Raw genomic sequence first — 13,266 nt, forward strand, 5'->3', positions numbered from 1 at the left:
GTGAATTGCTGTTTATTTACTATTTTTCTGTTTAGGTGAAAAGAGATTTGAATGTCCGGAATGTTCTAAAAGATTTATGCGGAGTGATCATCTCTCCAAACATGTCAAAACGCACCAGAATAAAAAAGGTGGTGGGACAGCTCTTGCCATTGTTACCTCCGGAGAACTGGACTCATCTGTTACAGAGGTGCTTGGCTCCCCAAGAATTGTCACGGTTGCAGCCATTTCTCAAGATTCAAACCCAGCAACTCCCAATGTTTCAACCAACATGGAAGAATTCTGAAGTTATTTATAATAGAGACCTCTAGTGCTGCACTTAAGTTTACACACCTTTGAAAATCTGGAAATGGGCTGGTCAAGTGGATTACAGAGTAGGAAATCATGTTTTCATTCTTGGCTTCTTTAAGTATTCCAAGATTTTGGGTCAGCACATGAAGTGTTGAATTTTTAAAAATACAAAAGCAAACTGATATACTGGAAACAGATAGAAAAGTATTTCCTCCATATTATGTACGTTGTAGTTATTTGGAGATATATCACATAATCTTTAAACTGAATCTTCCCCTCTTTTAACATCATGTGTTAACATGTTTAAAAAGACAGACCTCAGTAGTTTGCAGACTGGACCTTAATTGGACTTGTTTTCTTTGAAAGTACTTTGTTATAAATTCAGTCAGTAATATTTATGTGGATTTTTTCCCCCATTATCAGAGAAAACAGATAGTTAACTGATGATAGAGATAATGCTTTATTTCCTTAGCTTGATTTTTGGAAAATCAATTGAAAATAGTTTTGGCCGTCTTTTCTAAATATTAGAAATTCTTCAACAGTTAAATTAGGTAAGTTCCAAAAACAGAATCTGAGAGGCATCTCAGATCTTTATTACCACTACATTGTAGTAGTGTGTATGCAGACAATCAGTGAAATCCAATTACTTTCTCCATTTGGAGACGCAGGAGGAACTTAGAGCTAAACCTTAGGTTAAATTTTAGATTGAAACCGTAGGAAAATACTGGGGGGAAAATGGTTAAAACAAAACTCATAATAGCTTCAGAAAAATAAAACGAGGCAACTTAACAGGTATGGTTTTGAAGTTAGGATTGATTATATTCCTAACACTAGGTTGAACCACAAAGTTCATTTTAAATGTTTATATTGGAAATATTTGCATAGAGTTTAAATCGTCCTGTAGTTTCATAGTCTGTAAATATGAGTTATGTTGACAATGTGCAAAATTCTTTATGCTTTGACTTGGTAGCCAAAGAAAGAATTATCACACTTTTTTTAAGGCCAGCAGAAAATTATCTTTTAACTACATTATAATTTCTGTTTTCCTCTTTGCTAAAAATTAGCCAATCCCATTTTATTTCTAGCACTGTTTTAGAGGCTGATTAAGGATTTATAACACAGTAATGCTTTATGTTATACCAGTAACTGAATTTTCCTTAAGAAGACATCCTAACAAATGTATAACAGATGTGATGCTATGAAACAAAAAGTATTTTTTAAAAATATCAGTCAGTTATAAGTGATTAAAGAAATAAATGTATTTCATTGTTTGTACAAGGATCTTAATAGGAAAGATGGCCAAAAGTTTCCTATAAAAAAATTTGGAGTATGCCAGTAGCTTAAATATTAGTAAGATATTTCATATTTAAAAATATATTTACAGTGAATTATAATGCAGTTGGAATTCACCATTTGAAAACTGAAGTTTTTAACTACTTGGTTAATTAACACCATTAGTTTGGGGACTGTTTGAGTATAGGTGTATGTTATTTTCTTGTACATTCTCTATTATTTCAGGAAAAGTACTACTCATGCGAATTCTCTTCCGAAATTGTGATGTTTCTTGTATTTTTGATGAAGGAGAAATACTGTAATGATCACTGTTTACACTATGTACACTTTAGGCCAGCCCTTTGTAGCGTTATATAAAACTGAAGGTCTTTTGTGCTTTCAGTTTGTATAAAAAAGCTTTGAGATTAAAGGAAAAAAAATTTTTACACTGTGGTTATAAATTTCAAGTTTCTTAAAGCTTTTGTAGACTTGTAACAAAGTCTTTAAATTTTAGTTGGATTTTGTAAATTGTTTTGTATATTTTATTTAATGTACTCTTAACAACTGATGTATCTGGCTTTAAAACATCAGAATCAGTTTGTTGTTTTGTTTGGTACAGAGGAGCATTTGGTAGTGTTAATTTTAATTTTATTATATAGGAGCTGAAACATCAAATATATATTTTATCTATCATTATGCTACACAATCAGTGCTATAAATTTTTTTATGCAAAGAAACTTTCCTAATGTTTGAATCATGTTTCCTCAGAGTGACACTTTTTGTTGTTGTTAATACTGAGTGTGAGCTCTCTGCACCATTATTCTATGAACTATTTTTAATGCATACCTATGTATGCGCCTCAGAAATGGAAGTTATTTTTTAATCAACAATGAGGCCTATTATAAATTTAACAAACTGAATCTGGATAGCTTTATAGCATATAAAGTATATTAATTTGTGTTAGCAGGTGCACATTTCACCACAGAAATTAGAAATATTTTGACAGTCTGTTCTGCAAACCATTCTGAATCCACTCTTCTGTCTTATAAGAATCGTAAATTTCAATGTCCTTTATTTGACTCAGTGGGATATAGCTGTTATAAGTAATAGGGCACAGATGTGCAGTAGAGTCTTGTTTAATGACATTTCACTGTTCATTCCCTTTGCCACTGTTATAAAACTTTTCTTTATTGTAATTATCAGTGCAAAGCTATGTATTTATCATGGTAGAACTCCAGTGTTAGAATAGTTTTTTCTTACAGTATACTTTCTTTGGTTAGGTTTGTGTATGTGTTGCTGATTACATTAGAACTTGATGTTAAGTCATTATTTATCACACTCTCATGAGAGCAGTAATAAAAGTGTGTAATCTAGGAGAAAAAGTTAATTTGTCAAACTTAGATAAGCATGATGTTTAGGTCCTATTTTTCAATTTTATAACTGTTTTATTGCAACAATATTTGTATTTAAGTCTTCATTTTAATGCCTTGTGGTGTTTTTTTATGCATGTCACTAAGTTGTCATCCCACATAAATTGATGTGCAGCATAGGGTATTAAATCTACATAATGATTTTAAAACAGAAATAGTTGATGGTAAAATGTAAATGTTTTGCAAAAATTCCTTATAAAAAGTTTTGTAGTAACATTTCACTTGTAAATTTTTTTTTTTTTTGTAAAAAAAAAAAAGAAAGAAAAAAAAAAAAAGATGAATCCAGAAAAGAACTTGTTTCCCATATCCTAGAATTTAGACAATTATTCTGCCAGCAAAGCCTCTGGGGCTGTAATTGACATTTTTACAGTGCTGATTTGTATAAAATTTGTTTTTTGTGGATTTGAAAATAAAATCATGTACAAGTTGTTGCCTGCAATAACAATTGCAAGTAACCTATTAAAAATTCCCTTGAGTTTAACATGTTTCTTCATTTAATTATGTATACTATAAAGCAGCAATAAATTGTTTGAACTATCAACCTTCTTATAACGATGAACACTGGAAAGTAATGTTCTCACTAGAAAATGTATTGGCAGCTCTTCATAATTCCTAGTATTAAGATATGGTCACCATTTCTCTGAAGATATCACCAAAGAACACCAATTCAAATTTCATGTTAATTTGTAGCCATTGCTCTAGACATTTATGGAAATTAAAATTTGATTTAGGGACATTTTTTACTTAGATATTTTTAAGCAGTAAATGTTAGGAAATTGTAGGAAGAGCTGAAAATGAAAACATAATTAAAATATTATTTAAGCTTACAGAAGCAGTAAGAAGCAATGCATGCCATGTAGATGCCACAGTCTAAAAGCAAAAGCTATTTGCTTTTCCTCTTGGGAGACTTCTGCAAATCTCATACAGAACCTTAACTGACATAATAAATGTACTGCTATAACAACTTTAGTAACCAGATTTCCAAACCCAGGCTATATTACATATCATCATGTGAGGAGCAGAGGATTTTAGGCAGCAGGTAAGTAGTAATACTTTGGTCCACAGGATGCCAAAAATTCTTTTTACATCTGTATTAATCGGGGCCTACATTGTGTTTGGGTAGATGCCTTCTATAGTAAAACTGTACGGTAAAGACATGGCTAGTGTAATAATATATGTTCATTAACAGTTCCTGAATCAAAAAACAGGTTTTTTTTACTCTGCCAAATGACCAGTAAAGAGGTCTTACTAAATTTTTCAAAATATTTGTATCAAACTAGAAATGTATTTCAATTATTTGAAAAATTCACATTTGGAAGCATCAGGATGATATTGTATAAAAGGGATAACACAAGTAGTAAACTTCTTATGAGGTAGTACTAGTTTGATTCTGGACTTCTAGAAGCTTCAGTCTCAACCAGGATCCAGGAACCTAGACTGAATCAAAGAAAACACCAAAAAAGTGAGGCTTTTTACCTTATCCTACATAAAACTGTTGATATAATAAGTTAGGAAAGTTGAAGCAGTTCTAAGTGTAACACTGTATAATATGGTATAGTTTATAATGCTATTCATGATAACTTCAAAATATAAAGAAAGAATTATATAGCTTGCTTTTTTTAATTTAAAACTTCAGATGCTTAAAAGAGTGCAGAGACTTCAGATATGTACAAAACATATGAAATACTTTATTCTTTAGTACATCTGACTTTCGTTTCTGTGTTTATTGCCCAAGTGCTAATGTCTAGTTCACACACAGCCAACTTGTAATTATGTAGCAGGTTTTTTAGACGCCGTATTCAATGCTCCTAAAAGTTGCTAATTAGTGTATATCTTAGGCTATATTCTTCTTCCTTGAAGGTCACAATGAATTTATTTTTGGATGCCTGAAGCTTATCTCAAGTGCAAATAGGAAGGAAGGAAGGAAGGAAGATCGTACAAATCTTTGTTTTTGTCTAAGGTAATAGTTTGGCAAATGCTAGGATAATTTCTCCTGGAGGAAAATGTTCCAATTAATAGAGTTTCTGGATTCCAGAATTCTAGTAATCAAGTTTTCCTGTATAAAAAGAAAGGAATCAATATGCTATTTATAGTACTTTAGCCCAGAAAAGCAGTTTATGTGTGTACATATATCTAACAGCTTTTACAGTAAGCATTTGATTTAGCAAATGAGTTAGCAAATTACATATATTGTATTGGACTGTACTGACATAAAATCTATTTTTTTAACTGGGAAAGGTATTTTCATGATAAATCATGCATCACTGTGCTGCCCACAGCTAGGTACAAATGCTCAAGCCTTAAGTACATTGTACATTCTCTTGTGAATTCAACCAGGAAAATTTGGTGACAGTTAAGCAAAATTTTCAGATGAGCTTGCAGTGTTTGAAACATTTCATTAAAAAATATTGTACCACAGTGAAACAGTAGATGCATTTCCAATTAACAGTAATCCCTTTGCATAATTGTGGCATTGTTTAAAATTTTTGTTCAGTGAAAACATAATCCATGGGATTTTTGTTTCCTGTATGCATTTTAATAAAATTAGGTGCACATATAGAGAAAATACAATTTTAGATACATACTAATATATAACATTTGGGTTGGGTTAGGAAGTTCAAACTTCCACATAAAACTATTTTGTCTTTAAAGTTGCTGAAAGACTACAAGAAATACAGACAGGCATAAATATACACACATTTCCTAAAATTCTGTATAAAAGATTTATACCAACAGACTGGTTCCAAATTGGGGAAGGATTACATCAAAGCTGTATATTGTCACCCTGCTTATTTAACTTATATGCAGAAATGCCAGGTTGGATGAAGCACAAGCTGGAAGTAAGGTTGACTGGAGAAATAATAGCCTCAGATATGCAGATGACACCACCCTTATGGCAGAAAGTGAAGAAGAACTAAAGAGCCTCTTGATGAAAGAGGAGAGTGAAAAAGCTGGCTTAAAACTCAACATTAAAAAAACTAAGATCATGGCATCTGGTCCCGTCACTTCATGGCAAGTAGATGGAGAAACTGTGGCAACAGTGAGAGACTTTATTTTTGGGGGCTCCCAAGTCTCTGCAGATGGTGACTGCAGCCATGAAATTAAAAGATGCTTGCTCCTTGGAAGAAAAGCTATGACCAACCTCGACAGCATATTAAAAAGCAGAGACGTTACTTTGCCGACAAAGGTCCGTCTAGTCAAAGCTGTTATTTTTCCAGTAGTAATGTATGGATGTGAGAGTTGGACTATGAAGAAAGCTGAGCACCAAAGAACTGATGCTTTTGAACTGTGGTGTTTTAGAAGACTCTTGAGAGTCCTTTGGACTGCAAGGAGATCCAACCAGTCCATCCTAAAGGAAATCAGTCCTGAATATTTATTGGAAGGACTGATGCTGAAACTGAAGCTCCAGTACTTTAGCCACCTAATGCGAAAAACTGACTTAACTGGAAAGACCCTGATGCTGGGAAAGATTGAAGACAGGAGGAGAATGGGACAATAGAAGATAAGATGGTTAGATGGCATCACCGACTCAATGGACATGAGTTTGAGCACGCTGTGGGAGTTGGTGATCGACAGGGAACCCTGGCATGCTGCAGTACATGGGGTCGCAAAGAGTTGGACACGACCGAGCAACTGAACTGAACTGAGCCAATAGTTTCCATAAAACTACATGTTTATCTAGCCCTCCTACTTCTGGATGTTAATTTGCTTCAGGACTTAATGATAGCCATGAATGATAGGCTTGTGTTTTGAGTCTCCATTCATTGGAAGAGTACTGAGGGTCTATTTTGTACCAGTTGCTAATCCAAGTGTTAGACCAAGAATAAGACAAAGAGCCCTATCCCCTGCCTTCGCAGAGTTCACGCACATTTGAAAATGCTAAGGGCAAGGGGGACAAGTAAGCTAGAGGTGAGGCGTGCTGGGGCTGTGATTATAATTAGGGGGTTTAGGAAGCCTCCTGAAGTGATATCTGAGCAAAACAAAGTAAAGAAGCCAGCTTTGCCAGTCAGTATCAGGAGTAACTGAGGGAAGAGGAATCAGTGAAAGGGATGAACCTGACTGGACCAGGGCTGAAGCACACTAGCCTGGAGGGACCAAAAACGAGGACTGCAGCAGAGAGGTAAGAGTTGGCAGTGCATCCTTGCCATGGGGGTAAAGGCTTGCTTGCAATGCAGAGGGTCAAGCACCCTGGTGAAAGCAAAGCCTGTAACACAGAGATCATCCACTGGGAGGCCGAGAAGTGTGAGCTTGATTCCTGGTTCTGCCACTTACTACACAACCCTGGGCAAATTACCATTTCTGCACCCTCTTTTCCTCTTGTGCAAAATGGAAATAGTATCTCACAGGTCTGTTAAGAGGATTAACTAAGGTAACTCTCAAGCCCCTGACACAATGGTGTTCAATAGATAGAAGTTACTATTAATTTTAGGTTAACCCAAAAGGGGGCAGGGAGGATGGAGAAGTTCCCAGTTGAGGGACCAGAAGGTTGAAAAGTTAATGCTCAATATCCCATCAAGAAATTTCAGTGAGAATTTAAGTGTACATTTTTTTTTTCCAGACTACCTATGAAGCTAGTTTCTGTCTGAGTATTTTATGATGGTCATCATTTCCAAATGCTAAGCAAAGTTAAAGTTTCAAATCTTAGTTATTTTCTAATTTTAAAACGTTAATTTTGACTACTTACATACCTAAGTGACAGCAGACAACCAAACAAGAAAGAAACCAACTACTAAACAGAAATGGCTTCTCATGTGTTGTTCAATAACTTTTGGGGGGACATGTGTGTGGATAATTTTATATATCTGAAATCTCCTGTGTTTAGAGATACACTTGGTAAGAGGGAGGGGTCATTTGTTTACCTGTGGCCGATGCATGTTGATACACAGCAGAAACCAACACAATATTAAAAAGCAATTATCCTCCAATTAAAAATTTAACAAAAGAGAGATACACTAAAATAAAATGAACCTGAACTTACAGGACAAAAATTACTATGTGTTCAGCTCCCTGTAAAGTTGGGGCCATGAACAGAAAATAGTGCATTTTGTGTCTAAAACTTTTCTTATCCTAGACAACTTCCTGTCAGACTTGGTTCAGAAAAGAATAAGGTGCTCTACATTAATGAGCTCTAAGCTACTCTCACTTAACTTTTCACATTCTTTGTAGAATAAGACATAAACAAACTGTCCAAACTGACATCATTCCTTTCAAGGCTCAGAGGCCCCTCCACTAGCTTCTGCCCTCCACTTCCAGCACCTCATGCATTTTTTTACTACCTTAACTGGGCTATAGACCCTGTTCTTAACTCTGACTTGCCCCTTTCATTCCCAAGCTAATCTATAGAGATACTTTTTCCAATCGATTAGTACATTTACCACCCACTGTGTTAACCAGGTTCAGGCACAAGGGTGATGTTCCTCTTTTCTGTAGTAACCCTGCCTCCCTGCGTCTCTTCCTTGGCTGGATTTCTTGAGCACCACAAGATCCCCTTCCCCCACTCCTAAGATGGGCCGGCCAGCACTTGCAGAGATGGGAGTGCAGTAAACCCACATGTATAGGAAAGAGCCAAGGCTCAGATCATGTTGGGCCAAGTTAAGATAAGTCTAGAGATGGAGTCAGAGAGCCAAGAAGTCAGACCCTGGGAGCTAAGATCAGACCAAAGCAAATTACAGGTTAAGAGGAGGAAGTTAAACTTGAGCAGTTGTCTCATATACTCATTCTTCTTTGAATCATGTCTTTCTAGATGGTTAGCTTGGCTCAAATTGTGTTATTTATTATCTTGCTATGAAATATGGTTTAATAAATACTTTATTGATGGTAGTATTATTTTTGAGATGTGGAAGCCATAATAAAGTTATATTTTCTGCTGGCAAAATCGTTCCTAGCTTGTATAATTTTATGTTGGAATTAAACACATCAGTGATTCATGGTGCTATGTAAAGGGCAACATGGCTTTGAAGTGTCTGGTACCATAACAAGTTTGGAAAACCACTGTTGAAGAAAACAGTATAAAGGCAAAGAGGAAGCTAACAGAATAACGATGCTAGTGCAATTCAACAATATTGTAAATAGTTACAATTTTAACTTTTTTATGTCTTTTAAGCTTTTATGTTAGCCTATGCTTTATCAGATTTTTATAGGTATATCTGGTGAGTATGTGTGTGCATGTTTGGTGAAGCATCATATTAATATATAATATTTCTAATTACAGTTTATAAGTCAGAATCAAGTTTATAAGTTACTGTGGTTTTGTATTAGAGTTGCTTCCTCTCACTTTCTATAATTATATAGAAAGATAGTATTGTTAGAAAATTAAGCCCTATTCTGATGATGATATATAACCTTTAATTCTCATCTTTATGGAGTAAATCATGATTAGTACAGGTTGTGGGTCCTATGGAAAGAGCTTCAGGTTTTCATTTATTTTCCGATTTTGTTTTTCAAAATACCAATTTGTATTGGTATTGGTAATACCAATATTGGTACTAGTTGTAATTACCAATTACAGTTGGTAATACCAGTTGTACTGGGGACATCAGTTTGTATTAAAAATCTTTGTAAGCACTGATCATTTTTTACATATAGAAATATCAAATTAGTGTGTTGTGCACACAGAACTAACATAGTGTTGTAGGTCATGTATGCTTAAAAATATTTATCAGACAAGCTAATAAAACAAAAGGGAAGCTTCTGGTTCAAGATGGCAGAGTAGAAGGATGTGCACTCATCTCTTCCTGTGAGAGCACCAAAATTGCAACTAGCTGTTGAACAATGATTGACAGGAGGATGCTGGAACTGACCAAAAAAAAAAAAAAGTGCCCCACATCCAAAGACAAAGAAGCCACAGTGAGATGGTAGGAGGGGATGCCATCACGATGAATCAAATCCCATACCCAGCAGGTGGGTGACCTACAGACTGGAGAACAGTAATACCAAAGAAGTTCTCACACCCTTGTGAAGGTTCTGAACCCCACATCAGGCTTCCCAGTCTGGGGATCCAACAAAAGGACTGGAAATTCCCAAGGAATCTGGCTTTGAGGACCAGAGGGATTTGATTATAGGCTTTCCAGAGAAGGAAACTGAGACTCCAGTTTTAGAGGGCACATACAAAATTTTGCACACACCAAGACCCAGAGGAGGGGAGCAGTGACCCCACAGGAGACTGAACCAAAACTACCTGCTAGTGGAGGGCCTGCTGTGGAGGCATGGGTTGGTGGGGGGCAGGGAGCACTGGAAGGTTCCCCTTGGTGTAAACCCTCTTGAAATTCACAATTAATCCTACCATAAAGCTTGTAGACCCCAGGGCTGGGTCACCTCAGGCCAAACAACTACCAGGCAGAGAGTACAACCTCACCCATCAGCAGATAATTGGATTAAAGCTTTACTGAACAAGACTCTGCCCACTAGAGCAAGACTCAGTTTTTCCCATCAACAGTCCCTACCATTAAGAAGCTTACACGAGCCTCTTAGACTCATCCATCAGGGGACAGACAAAAGAAACAAGAGGCACAGTCTCACAGTGGTTAAAACAAAAACCATATTACAGAAAGTTAATTAGGATGAAAAAGCAGAAAGTTATGTCCCAGATGATGGGACAAGATAAAAATCCAAGAAAAACAACAAAATGAAGTGGAGATAGGCAACCTTCCAGAAAAATAATTCAGAATAATGATAGTGAAGATGTCCCAGGATCGTGGGAAAAGAATGGAGGCAAAGATTGAGAAGATGCAAGAAATGTTTACTGAAGACCTAAAAGAACTAAAGAACAAACAAACAGAGATGAATAATATACTAGAAGGAATCAATAGCAGAATAACTGAGGCAGAAGAACAGATAAATGACCTGGAGGGCAGAATGGTGGAAATAACTGCCACGAAACAGAATATAGAAAAAAGAATGAAATGAAGAGAGCCTAAGAGACCTCTGGAACAACATTAAGCACACCAACATTTGCATTATAGGAGTCCCAGAAGGAGAAGAGAGAAAGGACCTGAGAAAATATTTGAAGAGATAATACCTGAAAACTTCCCAAACATGGGAAAGGAAATAGTCAACCAAGTCCAGGAAGCACAGAGAGTCCCAGGCAGGATAAACCCAAGGAGGAGCACAACAAGACACACAGAAATCAAACCGACAAAAATTAAAGACAGGTAAAATATTAAAAGCAACAAGAGAAAAGTGACAAATAACTTACAAGGAAATTCCCATCAGGCTATCAGCTGATTTCTCAACAGAAACTCTATAAGCCAGAGGGGAATGACATAATATATTTAAAGTGATGAAAGGCAAGGACCTACAACCAAGAATACTCTAACCAGCAAGACTCTCCTTCAGATTTGATGGAGAAACCAAAAGCTTTCCAGACAAGCAAAAGTTAAGAGAATTCAGCACACCAAACGAGCTTTACAACAAATGCTAAAGGACCTTCTTCAGGCAGGGAACACAAGAAAAGGAAAAGACCTACAGAAAATAAAACAATTACGAAAACGGTAGTAGGATCATACGTATCCACAGTTACCTTAAATGTAAATGGATTAAATGTACCAACCAAAAGACAGAGACTGACTGGGTGGATGAAAACATGTGCACGTGTGCACTTCCTCTCGTCGTATCACTCTGCTTGACCCCCCCAAAATTGTACGTAATTATTTTATATTAGTAGTCATGTTCCCATTATGACTTGCAGTTGTAATTATCTTTTGTTTTTTGTCTGGCTATTGATTGTGAAAACTGATAAACATCTTTTACTATTGTGATTAGGTAACTATTACTTAATACCATTGTCTCATGATTGGTCAACAGAATTTTGTTTCTCTCATGTTTCTGGAATTATGTTGTATACTTTGCAGGCATTATCATATGTGAATGTTGGGACTGTCCTTTGTAGTTTCTAATCAGATAATTAAAGTGGAAGGATTTTTGAATTAAGAATCAGAAAAAAAAAAGTAATAAATAATAGAACCTCTATACTACCGAAAGTGTTAGTCACTCAGTTTTGTCTGACTCTCTGTGACCCTATGGGCTATCGTAGTCCACCAGACTCCTCTGTCCATGGGATTCAGGCAAGAATGGAGTGGGTTGCCATTCCCTTCTCCAGGGGATCTTCCCAACCCAGGAATCAAACCTGGGTTTCCTGAATTTCAGGTGATTTCTTTACCAACTGAAGCACTAGGGAAGCCCAAACTATCAAAATATCACCAAATATCAAAATATCACCCAAACCAGGATCTAATAGAAAAACCTGTAATCACTTTTTAAAATCAGATGAATGTCAGAAGTATCTTGAAATGTTTTGAAAACTACAAATGCTCAGATATTGCTTTTTTCCTCCAGAACTCCAGATATGTTTCTAATGAGTAGTCATGTTTAAAAACAACTGGACTATATGATAGTCTTTTACTTTATCTAGTTTGGTTCACTCTTTCTATTTTATATTCAGTGCTCCCATTCCATTTAGTTTATGTTGTCCAATTTCTCTGTCTCTTTTTTTTTATGTTCTTTCTCAAGCCTTCATCAAGTGTAGTAGAAAAGCTTTTGTATACATATATATATGTATAATATATAAATATTTTAGAAAACATGAATTTTTCCTTAACTAAAAAAATTACGACATTTTGATCCCACTAGTTTGACTTAGTAGGAATAGAACCCTAGATTTCTAATTAAAAAATAGATATGCAGCAAGCAACAAAGGTTTACTGTATAGCACAGGGAACTAGAGTCAATATCTTGTGATAACTTATGATGGATAATATTTTCAAAAATAAGGTATGTGTATTTGTATAGCTGAATCACTTTGCTGTGTACCTGAAGCACTGTAAGTCAACTATATTTCAATAAAATATATATATTTAAAGTAATACTATAAAGAGGGAAAAAAGTAGTCTCTGTAAATGTGTCCAATTAGATAAGTAATTGGAAATATTTTTATTCTTGGGTTCAATTGTTATGTAGACTTTGGCATAAAATAGGAAAAGAGAAAGGGTGAACCTGCCTAGAGAATTTTATTAAATTGATCATTTTGCAGATCTAAGATATACTGTTCTATATTTTTAGGAAAAATATACCTTGTTTACAAAAAGGTTTTAAAATATTTTCTTTTAAGTGTTATCCTTATTAAAATCCACGATCTTAACAAATTCTCTGAAGAATTGATGCAGTGAGAAAAGATGTGGTAATCACTAGTGAATACATTTAAATAAAATATCTGCCTTCAATTTATACATTTTGTTCTAATAGAAATACTGATTAGACTTGTGATTTGAATATTTATGCT

General features: G+C 35.2%; 1 protein-coding gene across 2 annotated transcripts in view; it reads left to right on the top strand.

Moving 5' to 3' along the window:
* The window catches only part of SP4 (Sp4 transcription factor), an 82,577-nt gene extending 79,115 nt beyond the window's left edge, over positions 1 to 3,462 (top strand). For both annotated transcript variants that reach the window (XM_055589958.1, XM_055589957.1), the window contains exon 6: positions 36 to 3,462. In XM_055589958.1, the coding sequence (XP_055445933.1) occupies positions 36 to 283 (248 nt within the window). In that variant the 3' untranslated portion in view covers positions 284 to 3,462. The remainder of the gene's footprint in view (positions 1 to 35) is intronic.
* The last annotated feature ends 9,804 nt before the right edge of the window (positions 3,463 to 13,266 follow it).

The sequence above is a fragment of the Bubalus kerabau genome, chromosome 8 (genome assembly GCF_029407905.1).
Source record: "Bubalus kerabau isolate K-KA32 ecotype Philippines breed swamp buffalo chromosome 8, PCC_UOA_SB_1v2, whole genome shotgun sequence".
NCBI classification, from domain to species: Eukaryota; Metazoa; Chordata; class Mammalia; order Artiodactyla; family Bovidae; genus Bubalus; species Bubalus kerabau.